This window comes from Prinia subflava, chromosome 22, assembly GCF_021018805.1.
Source record: "Prinia subflava isolate CZ2003 ecotype Zambia chromosome 22, Cam_Psub_1.2, whole genome shotgun sequence".
Classification (NCBI taxonomy): Eukaryota; Metazoa; Chordata; class Aves; order Passeriformes; family Cisticolidae; genus Prinia; species Prinia subflava.
In genome coordinates, this window is record NC_086268.1 from 6,675,955 (window position 1) to 6,692,199 (window position 16,245).

At 43.7% G+C, this 16,245-nt stretch overlaps 1 protein-coding gene across 4 annotated transcripts in view; it reads right to left on the reverse strand.

Moving 5' to 3' along the window:
• Positions 1–16,245, reverse strand: part of ARHGAP32 (Rho GTPase activating protein 32) — a 239,395-nt gene that overhangs the window by 142,809 nt on the left and 80,341 nt on the right. For all 4 annotated transcript variants that reach the window (XM_063417974.1, XM_063417972.1, XM_063417971.1 and 1 more), the window contains exon 2: positions 5,086–5,194. In XM_063417974.1, coding sequence (XP_063274044.1) covers positions 5,086–5,193 — 108 coding nt within the window. In that variant the 5' untranslated portion in view covers position 5,194. The remainder of the gene's footprint in view (positions 1–5,085; positions 5,195–16,245) is intronic.

Here is a 16,245-nt window from a genome sequence, read left to right on the forward strand (position 1 = left end):
GTGGAACCCATCTGAGAACAGTATCAGCCTGATAAAACTCTGTCAGTGACTTCAGAGCTCCCAACCACATCCTCAGCTGTAAAATTCCAGTGTTGGTTCACACACATACAAAGCATGAAGAGACACAGGGAAAAAAATCCAAAATATCAATTTTAACATGTTTAAGGGTATTATATCTACGTATCTGAGAAGCTAAAATTAGATCATTTCAGTAAACCACTGTCTGGAAATCACTACAGCTTACAGGGCTGAGCAAATGGATTCACCACATTCCCTTTTTAGTCAGATTTTTCCACAGCTCCTGGAAGTATTCATGTTAACCTGCATCAGAAATAGGCCTGATGTTTTGTGAACTAAAAACCAACTAACGAACTAACACTAATTAAAAAAGAAGCCCCTTGTATTCTATTTTTGCCATCTATTCTTGCAGAAGCTCCACTCAAGACCTGGGGCAACACTGGCCAAGTGCTGTACAAAGAATGAGAAACAAACATTAAGGACATAAAAATCTTTCTTTAAACCCTTACAATGCACTAATCTCTGCACACATTTATAATTGCATTTAAAAATAGTTTTCTCCTCACTCATGTCCCAGATTTAACAGTGATATATTGAGGTCTCATTAAAAAGCCTTCATTACCTTCACAAGCCATGGTACCTTCCCTATCTGGCATTAAATGCTGAAAATACAAATCTCAGAATCCCTCTGACCTAAGAACTAAGATTATTCCAGGGACTTCACAGGACAGCCTCTAACCCTGTGCCTTTCTAAAGCATATAGGCTTGCATTTCTTCTAAGAAAATTCCATCAGCATAAGCCTAAAAAAAAAATGATGATGGGCACCAACTGCAGGTGCTGCCTTCTTGTGCACTTGTCAAATTCAGAGATTCGTGAGAGTTTTCTGTCTGTAATTTAGAGGTTCCCCTTTTCCAGGCACCCTGGTTCTACACAAGTAACACCTGACTCCAGCCCCCCTCATGGCCCTGTTAACGACAACAGAACTCCCAGATCCCATGAGATTCCAGCCAGAGGTGCACTCTGGGGGAAAGGGAACCTTTCATGGGATTAGAGACTCATATTCTGAAGGCTTCCAAAGCTGAAGGAATTGGAAAAGTGCAGGAAAAGTGACTTTTTCAGAAGCATGTAGAGAATCACAGAAAGGCTTGAGTTGGACAGGATCTTAAAGCCCAACTCCTCTCACCCCTGCCATGGCAGGGACACCTTCCACCATCCCAGGCTGCTCCAAGCCCTGTCCAGCCTGGCCTTGGACACTGCCAGGGATCCAGGGGCAGCCACAGCTGCTCTGGGCACCCTGTGCCAGGGCCTCTCCACCCTCCCAGGGAACAATTCCTGCACAATCTCCCATCCAGCCCTGCCCTCTGGCAGTGGAAGCCATTCCCTGTGTCCTGTCCCTCCATCCCTTGTCCCCAGTCCCTCTCCAGCTCTTCTGGAGCCCCTTCAGGCCCTGGCAGGGGCTCTGAGCTCTCCCTGGAGCCTTCTCCTCTCCAGGTGAGCACCCCCAGCTCTCCCAGCCTGGCTCCAGAGCAGAGGGGCTCCAGCCCTGGAGCATCTCCATGGGCTGTTCTGGACTGGCTCCAGCAGCTCCACATCCTTTTTTTGAGTGAATTCCCCTGATCTCCAGTGTCAGGTGAATGCAGCTCCACGTGGCATCGTTCTGTGTCACCACATTTGCAATGGGTGCATAAATGAAAATTTTTGTATTTATCTTAGCATTTTAATCCTGCTTCCCCACCAAATTCAGACAAGTGGAAGACAAAGGCAGCAGGAACAGAGGGTCTGTACGCACAGCAGCCTGATGGAGGAGAGCCATTGGTTCAGTGCTAACTGTGCAACTGCCTGAACTCATCAAGAGGTAAAGGGAGTAACTCAAGAGGTCAGTAACATGTGGTTAATGTAATATTAAGCACAAATATCAATTTATGCTAAAGTTAATGCAGGCTGAGGACAGCTGTTTTGTAGGCTCATGTGAGAAATATTATATAAAGACTCTTTCACAACTTCATTTCTTGTAACTCACAAATAGAGCACTCAGCAGGGTCTGACAAGGAAAAGATAACCCTTTCCTTTAAAATAACATTACTGTCTTGGAGAAATGTTGGAAAATCCATAAACTGCAATTTTCCTTGGCTCACACAAGGCTTTGCAGCCCCAGAATAGAGGTGTTCTATGAAGAAAGTCAATATCATCAACTGCATTTTCTGAAGTGGAGCAGAGGCAGAAATCCCAGGATGTGTGAAGGTTACCCAGCAGGTGCAGCACAGTGGGAATTGGGGGCTGAGACAGCCACAAAATTGTGTCTAATGCACCCAAATTCTAAAAATACAGAGCATGAGTCGGGGGAGAATACAAAATATAGCAATACCTGAGGAGCACACAGGCAGCTGCCTCATTACCCAGCTCTTGGGAACTCTGTCCAGCCAGGGCTGCCTCTCCATCAGCCTGGACCTCACCTACAACACAGAATTGCACCAGAAATACCGAGGAGGAGATGTCCCATCCCTGGAAGTGTCCAGTGCCAGGCTGGATGGGGCCTGGAGCAACCTGGAATAGTGGAAGGTGCCCCTGCACATGGCATGGGGGTGGGACTGGATGAGCTTTAAAGTCTCTTCCAACCCAAACCCTTTCACAATTCTGGGATTCCCCCCAAACAAACCATGTATCCAACCCAGAATCACTTTTCCTCCTGCTAAACCACAAACACAAAACAAGCAGTGTTAAAAAGCAGAGGAAAGTATAAATAATAAACTAAAGAAGACAAAAGAAGTTGCATCAAACAAAGGGCTGAAGCTACTCAGGTGCCCAGAATGAACTGACAATGAGAGAAACACTAAAAGTAAGAGTTTCTGTCACCTTATATTTACAGTATAGGAGGACATTCAACCTCCACACATTTAGAAAGGCCTTCAGTTTACTTCTTGTTTAGAAAAAGCTCTGGAAACAAAGCACTTATAAAAATTATTAATAAGCTCTTTGAAAAATATTATGGATAAAAGTGGGGAAGAAGAGTAGGGACAACTTGTTCATGTAATTGTAAATGCATAAATTGACTTTTCTTAATAAAAGCATGTACCAAGGCAAAGTTCAGGAGACAAGTGCCAGGACTCCCCAGGCTCTCCACAGAGTCCCTTGTCTCAGCCTTTGCTCACCTGGCAGAAGGTGAAATTCATGTGAGGTGTCCCAGCCTGGTGCCCATCAGGGCTCCAGCAGCAGCCAGGAGAACCAGTGGAGGGAACAACTTCTCCAACCCTGCATCCTCCATTCCCTGGGTCATGGGGCTTCAAGTAATGACAAAACCTAAAATCTGCATCTCCAACAACCACTAACCAAAAATTAAATGTACTTTGGCACTCTGAGAGAGTCACATACCATGGAAAGAGCAATCTCTGGGACAAGGCTGGAGCAGAGGCTGATAAAAATTCAAAGTGAAGGAATAGAGGGACGGAAGAAATCTCAGGCTTCAAATGATCAGGGAAAAGAATATTGAAGGTATGCTGGTTAAACAGAGATCACTGTCACTGCTGAACAAGGTCCTGCAAGTATTTACATCAAAATATTGCCCCTGACCAGAGGTAAGGCAGAGGTTGGAAGTGGAAATTTGATTTGTTCAATACGGTAAACACAAGCAAGAGAGGTTTTTCTCCTTTTTCTTTACACTGTATTCACAGGACCCTGAGGTCAAATGAACACTGTGAGCACAAATCCAGCCACTCTAAATACAGGTTCAGTAGCTTTGCTGTCCTTCATCACACCAAATCACTGTGCAGCAATCCCAGCTGGGAATTTCCCTGTTTAGCTCCCTCTGAATCTCTTCTCCACTGGACCAGTCAATTTTGGCATAGCTGGCACAGAGCTGTGCAAGAGGACACGTTTCGAAATGTGATTTAATTGGGCAGTGAAAGAAGCATGATGCAGGATAAAATAAACACTGAGCAGTATCCATGAGCACAACAGCCTCAAGCAGGTGAACATTCCCTTCACTGCAAATCAACCAGGAGAAAAAAACAACACCAAATGAGATATGCCAGGAAACCTTTGTCACAGGTGAGGACACTGAATTACAGCCTGACAGCTCTGAGACACACCTGGAGGTCACAGACAGCAGCAAGGTGTCACACAATGACTCCCACCAGACTTCAGGGGGTGGGAAGCTCTGAGCTGGGTGCAAGTGCTGCTGCCTGAGCAACACTGATGGGAGCAGACAGTGCTCCCAACTGTGGCCAATGTGGAGAGAAGGCAAAAACAGCCACACGTGAGGAAGGAAAAAAATTACAGAATTAAAAGTGCAAAAATTGACTGGGAGAGCTGGGGATGTTCACCTGGAGAAGGCTCCAGGGAGACCTCAGAGCCCCTCCTTAGGGGCTCATAAATAGGTGAGAGACTTTATACAGGCAGAGGGTGACAGGACTGGGGGGAATGGCTTCCCACTGCTGAGGACAGGGTTAGATGGGATATTGGAAAGGAATTCTTCCCTGGGATGGTGGGGAGGCCCTGGCACAGGGGCCCAGAGAAGCTGTGGCTGCAAAAACCCCCATGTATATTAAGGTAATCCAGTTGTCTGTGGCCCACTGCCCACTTGAGTGCCTTGTCTGAAATGAGAACAGCACCTTTGTGTGTGCTTTTCTGCAGCTCTGGTCCCTCCGATGGCAGGTTTGCTCTCAGGCTCAGGTTTTATTTATGTAGACCTAGCCAGCATTTTGCTAAAATCTCATTTCTTCACAATGCTGCATGCTTCAAAGAGCATGTTTTTACAAGAAGTTCCCTTCATGCTCAGAAGTCTTGCTGAAAAAGAGGTTAATGCAGACTGAAAATCGTTGTGACATTATGGACCTTTTAATTGGTTATGAGACCTGCTTTGGGGCACATATTAATAGGGCAGAAGCGTTGTGAAAGCTCCTTCCCTCTCCTTGATAAACTGCTAGAGGAAGGGAATCATTTTGGCCTTGTTCAAAGTATTGTGCAATCCATTTAAAAAGCTGAAACCCGGGGAGTACAAATGGAATAGAGGAGTACAGTGTTCAGAACAGAAAATAATGGGAAGAGAAGATGTAGCGCAGGTGTTTTACCATGGCGCTGAGCGTCTCCTCCCAGTCCGGCCTCTCCCTGGGATGGATGCTCCTCTGCAGCTCTGGAACAAAGTCATCTTCTTCTGCGTGGACAGAGGACTTCATCATTCTGGAAAGGAAGACAGAAATTGGATATTTAGTGACAATTCTTCTCACACCCAGTCTGTTAGAGTGCTCAGTTATGTGATAACATAAAATGATTTTACACACCCAGAAATCCCACAGACTCCTGAGTTTCTCCCACTTCCTCATTATACAAGCAGGACAAGAGCATAAATCTGGTGGAGAGAAATCTGCACTTCCTAACCAATCAGTGGATAATTTTGTTTAATCACTGCACAATTTGCAAGTCTCACAACACAGAAAAATGCAGAGGAGTGATTTTCAGTCCACTTCAGAAAAATGGCTCCTATTGCCCGGACAAACAGCAAGAGAAACATACGTTTGTAAGGAGAAACAACATATATATAAGGAGAAATAGACACTTCCTCCTTTCAGGATTCCTCCTCCTTTCAGAAGGTTTTGCCTGAAATGGGAATTACAGTTTTCAAATCCTAGTCTGACTCTGCATCCATCAGCTCTCATCCCTTTCTGATCCTACCTGAAGAGTGAGCACCTCAAATCAGCCTGATGTGACCAAGCAAAACTTTTCTTCAGATGAGGAGCCATCTTCCCAATACCCTGTGAAGGTTATCCCAAGCCTGCACAAAGACCAGAGGCTCAAAATGAAAACTGAGAAAGAATTCCTAAGAGCTCCTCAGCCCCTCCACATGACAGCACTCTGTAGATTTGTATTTTTTTCTTTACCTTCTGTTTGTATAAATGTGCCTTTGCAGAGATTATGGCATAGACTTGAAGTACCGAAGGCCTGTTCAAAGTCTGGTATCACCCATTTCAGTTTCACTAAACATGATATTCAGGCAAGCTTTTATTCCCTTAATAGATCACCACTTACGTATTTAGGATAAGCATTTTGATAATCAGCATGGGCAAAAAGGGTTGGTTTCTAACCCTGCTGATTTATGCACCACTTGGCTGAAACGCCTGGTCAAAGCTGGTTAATAAAACTCCTTTGCTTCAGATCCAAGATGTGAAGTTCTGAAACCCCAGCATGCTGCTTGACACTGGGCCAAGTCATTTAACTCTGCTTTGTTCTCTCCAAGAGGGTTAAGGATGAAGTAATTAACACTGCAGTTAATGGCACAGCTGGGTTAGGAATTATAGCCCATATAATTTCATCCCCAGCTTTGTGATCATATTTCTGCTCCAATAAAAAACCCATCCCAGAGAAAATTCCTCAAAAAAGCCTCAAAACTGAAAGTCACAATGCCCCAGAGAAATGCTGCTCACTGGGTCTGCGTCATTCCCACCCTACACATCACCCACTGTCCTCAGGAGGGGAAAAATGCTGGGTGCTGCAGAGAGCTGAAAAAAATCTGCATGAAATTGCCATGATTTAGAATACAGAGGTGCAATGTCAGCTCAGAAAGAAGACTCTCACTCTCACCTTTGCAATAGATGTTTAAAAGAATTTGGGAGTTGAAAGACTAAAAATTTGCTGCTTCAATTCTCCTTTGCACATCAAGAGGAAGAGACTTGGCCTCATAGCCCCAGCTCCACCTCTCCACAGGAGAGGTTTCCCATTTAATTTAAAGCAGAGGAAACCAAGTTGTGCAACTCAGAAACAAAATGCAAATCAAAAAAAGAAAAAGAAATAAAACTCTCAATTTTTTAAATCCATGTCATGATTTTGAAAAAGGCTCAATACAGTTTTCCTGAGGATTTCTAGGTGCTGAGGTTTGACCATATTGCAGCTGAATAAAAAGATTCTAAACAAATTATCCCACAGCAGCATCAATCCAATTGCCTGAGTTGATGGAATGGAAGGAAGGGTGATGTGATCAAGACCCACCTTCTCCAGCAGTTAAAGTAATCAGCTTATCAAAGTGCTTCCTCAGTTTAAAGACTTGAAAACAACGGGACTGCATTTACATCTTTATCAGCACTTGGGAGTACAAATGGATTCACTACACAGCTCCTTAGGCTTCTGGCAATTCCTGACAGATTTCTCCTCTGAAATGTTGGCTGCAGAGGACAGTATGTCCTATTTTAAATAACCCTGGGAATCAGGGACACGTTCAGGGTCTGTACCCTCACACTTGATCAACATGGATGTCACAGCACCCAGCTCTTTTTACCACACTCCAATCTATCACGCACGTTGTTTCTTTAATCTACGCCTATAAAACTTCCATGATGAACTCTTCACAAACCTATCCCACTGAGATCCCAAAAAGCAGTCCCATTATTCTTTCTGCGAAGGTGTTCCGGACTCTTACTGCAAATTGGAAACGCTCCACATGCAAAATTGAGCCTTTAAAACGGTCGACTCTTTGAGCTTTTGCTGGACTTGGAATATTCCACTGCTGAGGAAAATTCTAACTTGGTCACTCCTTCACAGAAATGTTGGAAATGATACTGAAGGTTTTTTCTCAGACACAATTATCAGCACTTGATAACCATCTGTGCAGCTTTATTAATTTTTAATAGCCACTCTTTAATTCCATGCTATCTGAGACACAGAGCAAGGAAGGCTGAAGATGCTGCAGGTAATATTAATCCTTTATGGATTAAGTCTGGTGCCTTTTCCCTGCCCATTAGTGGCCTGGATAAAGGAAAACAACTTGTGAACTTGCAGCATTGAAAGAGGGAGAGGAGTAGGGGCAGAAAGCAGGGAGAGTAGGAATAAACGCAGCTTCTGAACACACTCTCCTTTTTACAGTGTTTCTTCTGGTCATGTAAAACCTCAGAGCAACCACTGGGAAAGGAGCTTTCCTACCAGCCAGGCAAAGGGAAAACCTTAGCCTCACCCCAAGACAAGCCTGGAATATTATCTCTAGGTATAATCATACTCACACATTTTTTTATGCATGCGCATTATGTATATTTGACATTATTTTAATTTATATAATAAATAGTATAACATACATATCTGATTCACCACACATGTCAAGCTGTAGCAAGACAAATTATCTTGTTGCTGCCGTGGATTCTTTTCCCCAGAAGAGGAAAATACCTCAAATGCCAGGAGCACTTACACAAAACACTGATACATGGATCTTGTAAACACTAAAGGACAAACCAACTAAAGGAGCTGCTCTGTAATGGCTCCATTTGGGTATATATATTTGGGGCAGAGGTAAATTAGTGTGAAGTCAATACAAAATTTAATCCTGGCCATTAGAATAGAATTTTATTCAAAGTGCCACTTCCTCAACCTCTCAGCAGCTCTGCCCTTGCCATGAAATGTGACACTGTTATATTAATAAAAGTTCTGGTGTACAGAGGCCATTAAGCAATTCCTCTGCAGATGAATGAACCCTTCTTCATTGTAAATTGAGAATCAAACATACTGGAACAAATGTTTACAGTACATTTCACAAAAGGTCCAGCCCACTTTCACACCCGCCCTTTGAAGTTCTCTGGTGGGTCATGTTGATTGACTTAGTTAGAACTTGTATATTTGTACATGATGCAACCGTGTGAGAAACTATGCTCACTTTAAAATTTTAAAAGGCTTATTAAACCTTAAGAAATACAACAAAGGACTAAATAAGGAAAAATTACAGCGCTGGGAACATGGGACTAACCCGCCATGTGCGCAACTACAAAATGGCTGCTCTGCCTTTTATACCCCTGGTGCTGCATCAGCCAACCCTGGCTCCTGCCAAGCCTGTCAGTCAACTTCTCTTTGCCGGTCCATTGGTGGACTCTGCTTTCCTGCAACTTGATTGGAGGTCAGCTGTTGCCATGCCACGCCTCCTAGCAACAAGCCCTCCCACCTCCCAAATGTCCTGACTGCCAAGGTCCGGTGCCAACAATACAAGGGGGCGGGAAACCAGGACTGTGAGGAGATCATGTTACAATAACAACTGTACATCAATAAAACAGCTCTTAATATACATATAATATTCATCCCTTAATTGTGAGAGCCAACCATCGCATTACCCATCTATAACAGCTGTATTGAGAAAACATCTCGTCCTCTTCCACCTTTTCAAATCCAATTAGCTGCTCCCATCACTTATGGTATTTCTGTACCAAATCAGGCATTAAAACTCTCTGGTGCCTTATCAAGCATCAAGTCCTGCCTGCTTACACTAAGTTGTGTCACAGGCCAGGAAAGGCCTACAGGGGATCTTCAGGGTGATTTATATTAAGTAAACTTTATCTCAAGTAAATGTAAACTTTGTATTAAATAGATGAATATTCAGCTTGACGTCCCTAAACTCTACAGTTACTGCTGATTTATAATATTTTAAATACACCTTTCACTAGATGAGAACCTCCCCTATGGCTTTGAAGGAGTCCCACATCCACAAATGCAACATATTTTCACATTTCTGTTTGCATAAGAGAGAGTGAATCGCAACAAGGGTGTTTGTGGATGGAGCTCCTCAAGTTAAACAAGAACAGAACTCTTAAACATTGTGGGATCCCTACAAGGCTGTCTGTTCCCATTATTCAGGTTCTTTGGCACACCTCCAGTGCCACAGCAGAGGAGTAACACAATTGTCGTGACTTTGGTGCCATGTTAACCCCAGTTAATGGCAGGACACAGGATGGTGACAAATTCCTTCCCGAGGTGCAGATGGTGTGAGAGTCCTGCCAGGCTCCTGTCAGAGAGTTAATTGTCTGGCTGGCCCTTTCCACTTGGACAGGCAATGGATTCCTTAGATTAAATGCCAAATATGATTTGGACTTGTTCTCCTCCTTGGGGACATCAGGCACTGCAACTTCTCCTGGCTGCTCCCACCAGTGACTTTTCTTCCTGACCTCCAACGAGAGGTGAGAGCTGATGAGAATTGATTTATTAGTTTATTTATTATTTCTATCACAACTGTTGTTGTGCCTGGAGATTGCTCCCCCGATGGAAAAGCACAGCTCTGCCCTACAGAACCAACAATTCAAGAGGATTAGAGTTCCACAGAAAAGTGATGTTTTCAAAGATAAAAATTTTACCTCAAAGGCTACAATTTAATTAAGGCCTGTGCTGACACCAATTTAGACTGAAAACCAACGAGCTTCAAACACTATCTGATAAAATCTCATGTTTGTTTTGCTCAAATAATCTGCACAAAAGGCAAAAATAACTCATCCTAGCCTGGATACAGCATCCTTGTCCTTCCAAATGTAACAAGTAGTGTTTTAATCCCACTAACTTCAATCAGTTTGGAAATATAATCCAGCAGTGAATCAACAGGGGAAAACATTGAAAACTCTGCTTCAGAAGGTATAAAATAAGTCAATCAAGATGTAAAGCACTGTGGGTGTCCCCCTACAATATATGACAGCAGAATTAAGTCAACTTTTCACATCTCATGAGCTGCCCATTGCCACCAGGAAAGGAAGAAAAATTATTAACAAGAACTGAGATTTGACCCAAAGTTGATAAACACTTGGGCAAGAAGTTGGAATCATGTGAGAAACCCTGATACATCTCCTTTCTGACCTCAGACTTCTACTACAAACACACACAAAAATTAGGAAATTGCATTAGGGAGATGGGGAAAACACCAAAATGCACACAGCCCTCTCAGCCCAATTTTCCAAGTAAACTCTGTCCACGAAATTAAAATTAATACAGTGGAAAGGAAGAAAATAAGCACACAATGTAGAAACCAGAGATAGCTCAGGAGGCCCAGGAAAAATGAAAGAAGAGATGGGAATTGCAGGCTGACAGTGCTGACCTGGTGAGGATTTAATTTCACATGTTTCAAATCAGCTTTGTCAACACCTCCCTGATTACATTATGTCCATCTGTATTATATAAAACAAGATTTCTCAAGTCTGACTCCAGGATCACACAACATAAAGCTGGAAAAGCCTGGCAAGGGCAGCTCCAAGCCCTCCTCATAAATAAACAAATGCTAAATGGATTGTATTTAATCCTTGGCCACAGAGTGAGAACCTGGCACAACTAAAGGGCTGCTGTGATTGATTGGACAACATTGAAAGCTGTATTTGCTACTTTTGATGGAAGTTCATCACTGGAGTGCCAAAATTCAATTATTTGTGAAGGCACTGCACAAGGAAAATCAGGAGAGTAACAGTATGTTACAATAAGAGAATACCTGAAAATCACTGGAATGAAATGACTTTCAAATATCAGCACAGAGCAAAGTGGTTTTCTCTGCACTCTGGGTGCTCCACGGCTACTCATGATGCATTTATTTATTGCCTGGTTCTGAGCTGAGCTCAGTGGCTTTCAGCCTAGGGGATGTGGATATGTGAGGGTCTCAGAACTGCAACTACAGGCAGCAGAAATAAAAAAATTAAAACAAGCTCACTGTGCTGTGCAGCTCTTTAGTCCAGGTGCCCTTCTCATGGAGTGCAGGCTTCCCTGGCAGATCTATCCATGTGCCCAAATAAAGGAGGCTGGGAATCTCTAAGGGAATAGAGGTGTGAGCAGGATGAGCACTGTTACAGTGAAACATTAATCCCATTTTACTGGTTGTGATGGCTTTCAAAAATTACCATGTTAGATACAGCCACAAAGGCAGGTTTAAAGGACTTTAAATACCAAATGTTCTGGCTTTCCCAATGTTCAAATTCCAAATTCATGGCATACCTGCACCCAGGGAGCCTGAGATCACCAATGCAATAGGGTGGCATGGAAGGACTCATGGCATCGCCAATACCAACTCCTGTCACTCAGCTGCAGAAGGGAATTGGTCATCACAAACTACCTCACATGAACTTTTAGTTCTGGGGTTTCTACTCCTACAAAGTATTTTTTTAAAGAAAAGAATCACTTCCCATTTGATGTGCATCTCCACCTGTTAAATGCAATTCTCAGCTGCCTGAAATCTCTTTCTCTAAGAATGGAAAAAACCCTGTGGGTTTTGGTGGTTTGGTTTTTTTGTTTTGGGTTTTTTTTTTTTTGCATTAACCTTAGATGAAGAACATATGAAGTTAGAAAAACTTTTTAAAAATTAAAAATAGGAAGTTTTAAATAAAGGCCTTTTTGCAATCAGCACTATCACTTGAGTAATTTTTAAAATGCCAGAGTGGACATGACAACTGTGTATGTTCTTCTGCAGAGGGAAGCAGACAAGGCCAGTGGCACTGCAGAGATTAATCAACATTTTGGTTTCCTGCCCTGCTCCAGCTCTCTGGACATGCTTAAATATAAGCACCAATACAGTCAGACAACTATCTTTGCTCAAGAGCTTTACTGTGGTTTCAGACTTCCAAACAGATGTCTTGTTTATTAATTTGCAAGAACATTTAAACCACATTTTCTGAGCTCTCAAAGAAAAGTTGCACAAACAAGATCAGATTATCTGGAATTTAAAACCTGTGGACAAAAGAGCAAGTCTGGGCAGGGCAGTTCCCATTTTAGCAAAATAAGGCATCTTAAGGTCTACAGGTAGCCTCTCTCACCTTGGGAATCAGCTTTTTATTCCCCATTGACTTCTTGGTGTCCCTAGCACTCTGAGCATCTCCCAATCCCTCCTAACCCTCACTGCATAAGCAAAGACCCCAAGCCCAGGGGAGAATGTAGCTTTAAACTGAAAAAAGATAAATTTAGATTAGATATTTGGAAGTAGTTCTTTTCTTTGAGGTTTACACTGGCACAGGGTGCCCAGAGAAGCTGTGGCTGCCCCATCCCTGGAAGTGCCCAAGGCCAGGCTGGACAGCGCTTGGAGCACCCTGGGACAGTGGAAGGTGTCCCTACCCATGGCAGGGTAGAACTGGATGAGCTTTAAGGTCCCTTCCAATCCAAACCAGCCCAGGATTTTGTGATTCCAGAGCTTGAGGGCACCGCCTATGGTCTCACACAACCACAGGGTTGTTCCAGCAGGACCTTGGCACCACTGGGCAGGTTCTAAGGTACCAAACAACTGAACATTTCTCCCACCCATCGAGAAAAGGAGGGAGGATGGAAGAGGAAAAGCCAACACTGTACTGTAAAACAAACCCCGATTGCTTCCTTCCTCCAAGCACAGTTCTGTAGGCACACAGTAAAATCAATACCAAACCACCTTCAGTCAATCTCTAAATCTGAAAGCAGCAAAAAGCAATAGACTCACCTTCTGTTTTCCTACCTTTACACCATAGTTTTGGCAGCATCTTGTCTCACCTGGTTGTGTTTTATGTCTCAGCTCAGTAACATCCATCCCCAAGTACGTAAGTGAGTACAGAGAAATGCACTCCACGTTCTGGAAGGGACTGGAACATGGAACTCAGAGATTTGTGCAAATGGGCTGTAAGAATCTCCATTCAGGTCTTGCATAAATGGCATTTCTTTAAGCACTTTATGAAAAGAGTAAGTTCTTGGAATATTCAGCTTTTACAAGCTCAGAGACATGTTCTTAGTTATTAAAAAGCTTTATAAAATAATCACCAAATCCTCATGCTTTTGCATACGTATTACTGCACAGACCTGCTCTTTATTTGGCAACACATAAAAGATGTTATTTCAGGAGGTGCTCGGCATTTTCCTTCAGAAGAACACAGTGACAGTCAATAAAAAAATTCCTCTGGAACAGGTTTCTCTCATCACTTTGCCCAGGATGAGAAAAAGAATTAGGAAATCACTGAACAATCAGAATCACTGAGCCCTCACTTGGATTTCTTTTGTTTGACTCAGGAACAAGTATAAAAGTATTAAAAAAAATAGCTCTAGGGAAAAGGACATGAACCTCTTATTTACCATTAATAAACTGATACAAGCATCTCTGAAGCTGGAACACAGAAGGGAGATAGGAAAAGATGCTGCTCCCGCCCTCCTGCTCTGCCAAGGAGTCTGAACTTGGGCACATCAGCAAAGGATCCTTGTGGGGCAGTGGGATGCCCTGCCTTGGGGTCTTTCCCACTCCCACTGGCTGTGGTGGGAACAATCTACACTCCACAGCAGGGCTCACCCTGGCTGCCTGTCCTCACCCAGGTGACACCAACAGGGACCTCTCACCAAGCTCTCAGTCAGAAGCTGTTCCCCACACTTCCTCTGCAATCTCCTCTTTTTGTTTGTCTTGCTAAGACCAAGCTTTCTCCCAGCCAGCTCTTCTCAATGGCCATCAAGTACTGTTCTGCCCCTTGCTGGACCTTCAAATCTCACCATCACACAAAGCAGGAACAAACCCCATCCTCTCCCAGCTGATCCAAATGCGGCACACATCAAAGGAGAGCCCTTGTGAAGAATGACCTAAACCTAATGCAAAGACGTGCATTTGGGCTTATCTGGGGTTTGTAGTTCAGTACCAATGCAAAGCCATAGCAAATTTAGTCTTACCTCACAGAAGCACATCGTGGAAAAACCGTGTTTTCAGCACACGAAATGATCAAGAGCAATCACCTCCTCAGTTACAGTCTCGCATGCTGCTAAATGACAACTGTTCATAACATGAACCAACGTCAGAACTTGTCCAGTCAGACAGCTGCTGAGCAGGGAAACCTTTCTCCAACTAAAACATTTATATGGGGCCGACACCCACCCAGAGCTATACTTTCTATCCATCCCACACCTCCTATCCATCTATTACATCCCAACTGCCTGTGTATGTGGTTACAGGGCACTCTGTGGTTGAAAGCAGAGGAAAAAACCCATCCCAACCAGACTTGCTAAGGAATTCTTACAAGGAAATTAATGGAAATGAACTCTGGGACACCGGAACCTGAGTAGCTGAACAAATACAAAAGATAAGCATAGGCAAATAAATAAAGAGTAGCTGCAGTTACTCAGACTTAAATAAATAGTCTTAAATGATGGGTGGTCCTTGCATCATATTTACAACAGTCCTCCTCCTACCCTCCTATTATCACTGCACTTCAGTGGTATCAAAAGCAAAGAGGAGGCTGCTCAGTCCTTTCTCCATCTAGAAATCACTACTTATATATTTCATTATTATTATTCCTGTTGGGTAGCTCCTGACCGGCTAAATGGAATTAAATGGTGGCCTCCAATGACAGCAAGTCATCATCAGGGACAGATTTAGGCAGGTGGAGGTCACAATGGGCAGGGAATGTGCAAAGCCACACTGCAATTAATTCTCAGAGAATTGAGAATTGAGAGCCAAATGGTTCCTGACTCCCTGGGCTCACACAGCACTGGGACAGACCTGCCCTGCCACCCCTCTGCACGGGCGTTTCTGATGCAGGGCATGGGAAGATGGAAGTGGTGCAGAAGCCAGAAGGGGCACGAGGAGAAGCAGCGCCTGAGAGCTGCAGACCTTCAGGGGCACAGTGGTCAAACCCTCTTGCAGTGTCTCAGAGCACATTTCCATTCAGTGACAAGACACCCAGCACTGATGAAGTCTTTCACAATCGGAAACAGATTTACTTTGGCTTTTGGAATAATTTAATTAACAATTGTTAATTAGCATTTTCAGTGAATAATAAGACCCCCAATAACCAGGAAAGAGCTCCTCACTCTCCTTGCCTGGCTCTCAAGGGTCCAGCTGCAGCCACTACTGTCCCTTTTCCCCTCGACACCCACAGGCAGTGTGGGACAAAGCTGCCAAGCTGGCACACACAGCTTCTCTCAATGGAAACCCTGCTGCTTGGTTTCCTGCTGCCTCACAGATGAACACAGAAAGAACAATTAGCCAAGCCTTCAGTCTAATTTAGATGTATTTTTCTTTTTGGAGGGGAGATTGAGAGATGGTACATCATAAACCCAAATCTTAACTCTAAAGCTGCTCAGAGGAGCACACCACTGAGGTTACACCAGGTGTAATCTGTATTATATGGGCTTCTGATAATAAACAGTGACTCCAGTTATACTAAAAACTATACTTGGATATGCCAGGAGACCATAAAACATCAATGCAAGGACTGCCTACATCAAAGCAGACAAGAGGTGTGTAAAGAGAAAATCTCCATCCATTTTCCGAAAACCAAACTGACAGCTCAGTAAGGTGTCCAGTGTTTCAGTTTCCCAGTCCATCACATAAGGAAATGTCAAGCACCTTACCAGGGCCTGGAAGAACAAGAATAGAGGCTCAGGGAGAACAACACCTTCCCGTGCAGGAGAAGCACACCCTGCTCTCTCTCTCCTTGCCATGCTGCATCCTGGTGGAGCAGAGACGAGAGCCAGCCCAGCTCCCAGCAAGCAATCAGGGCGCTCTCCTGAAGAATATGAGAAGCCTCTCTCAG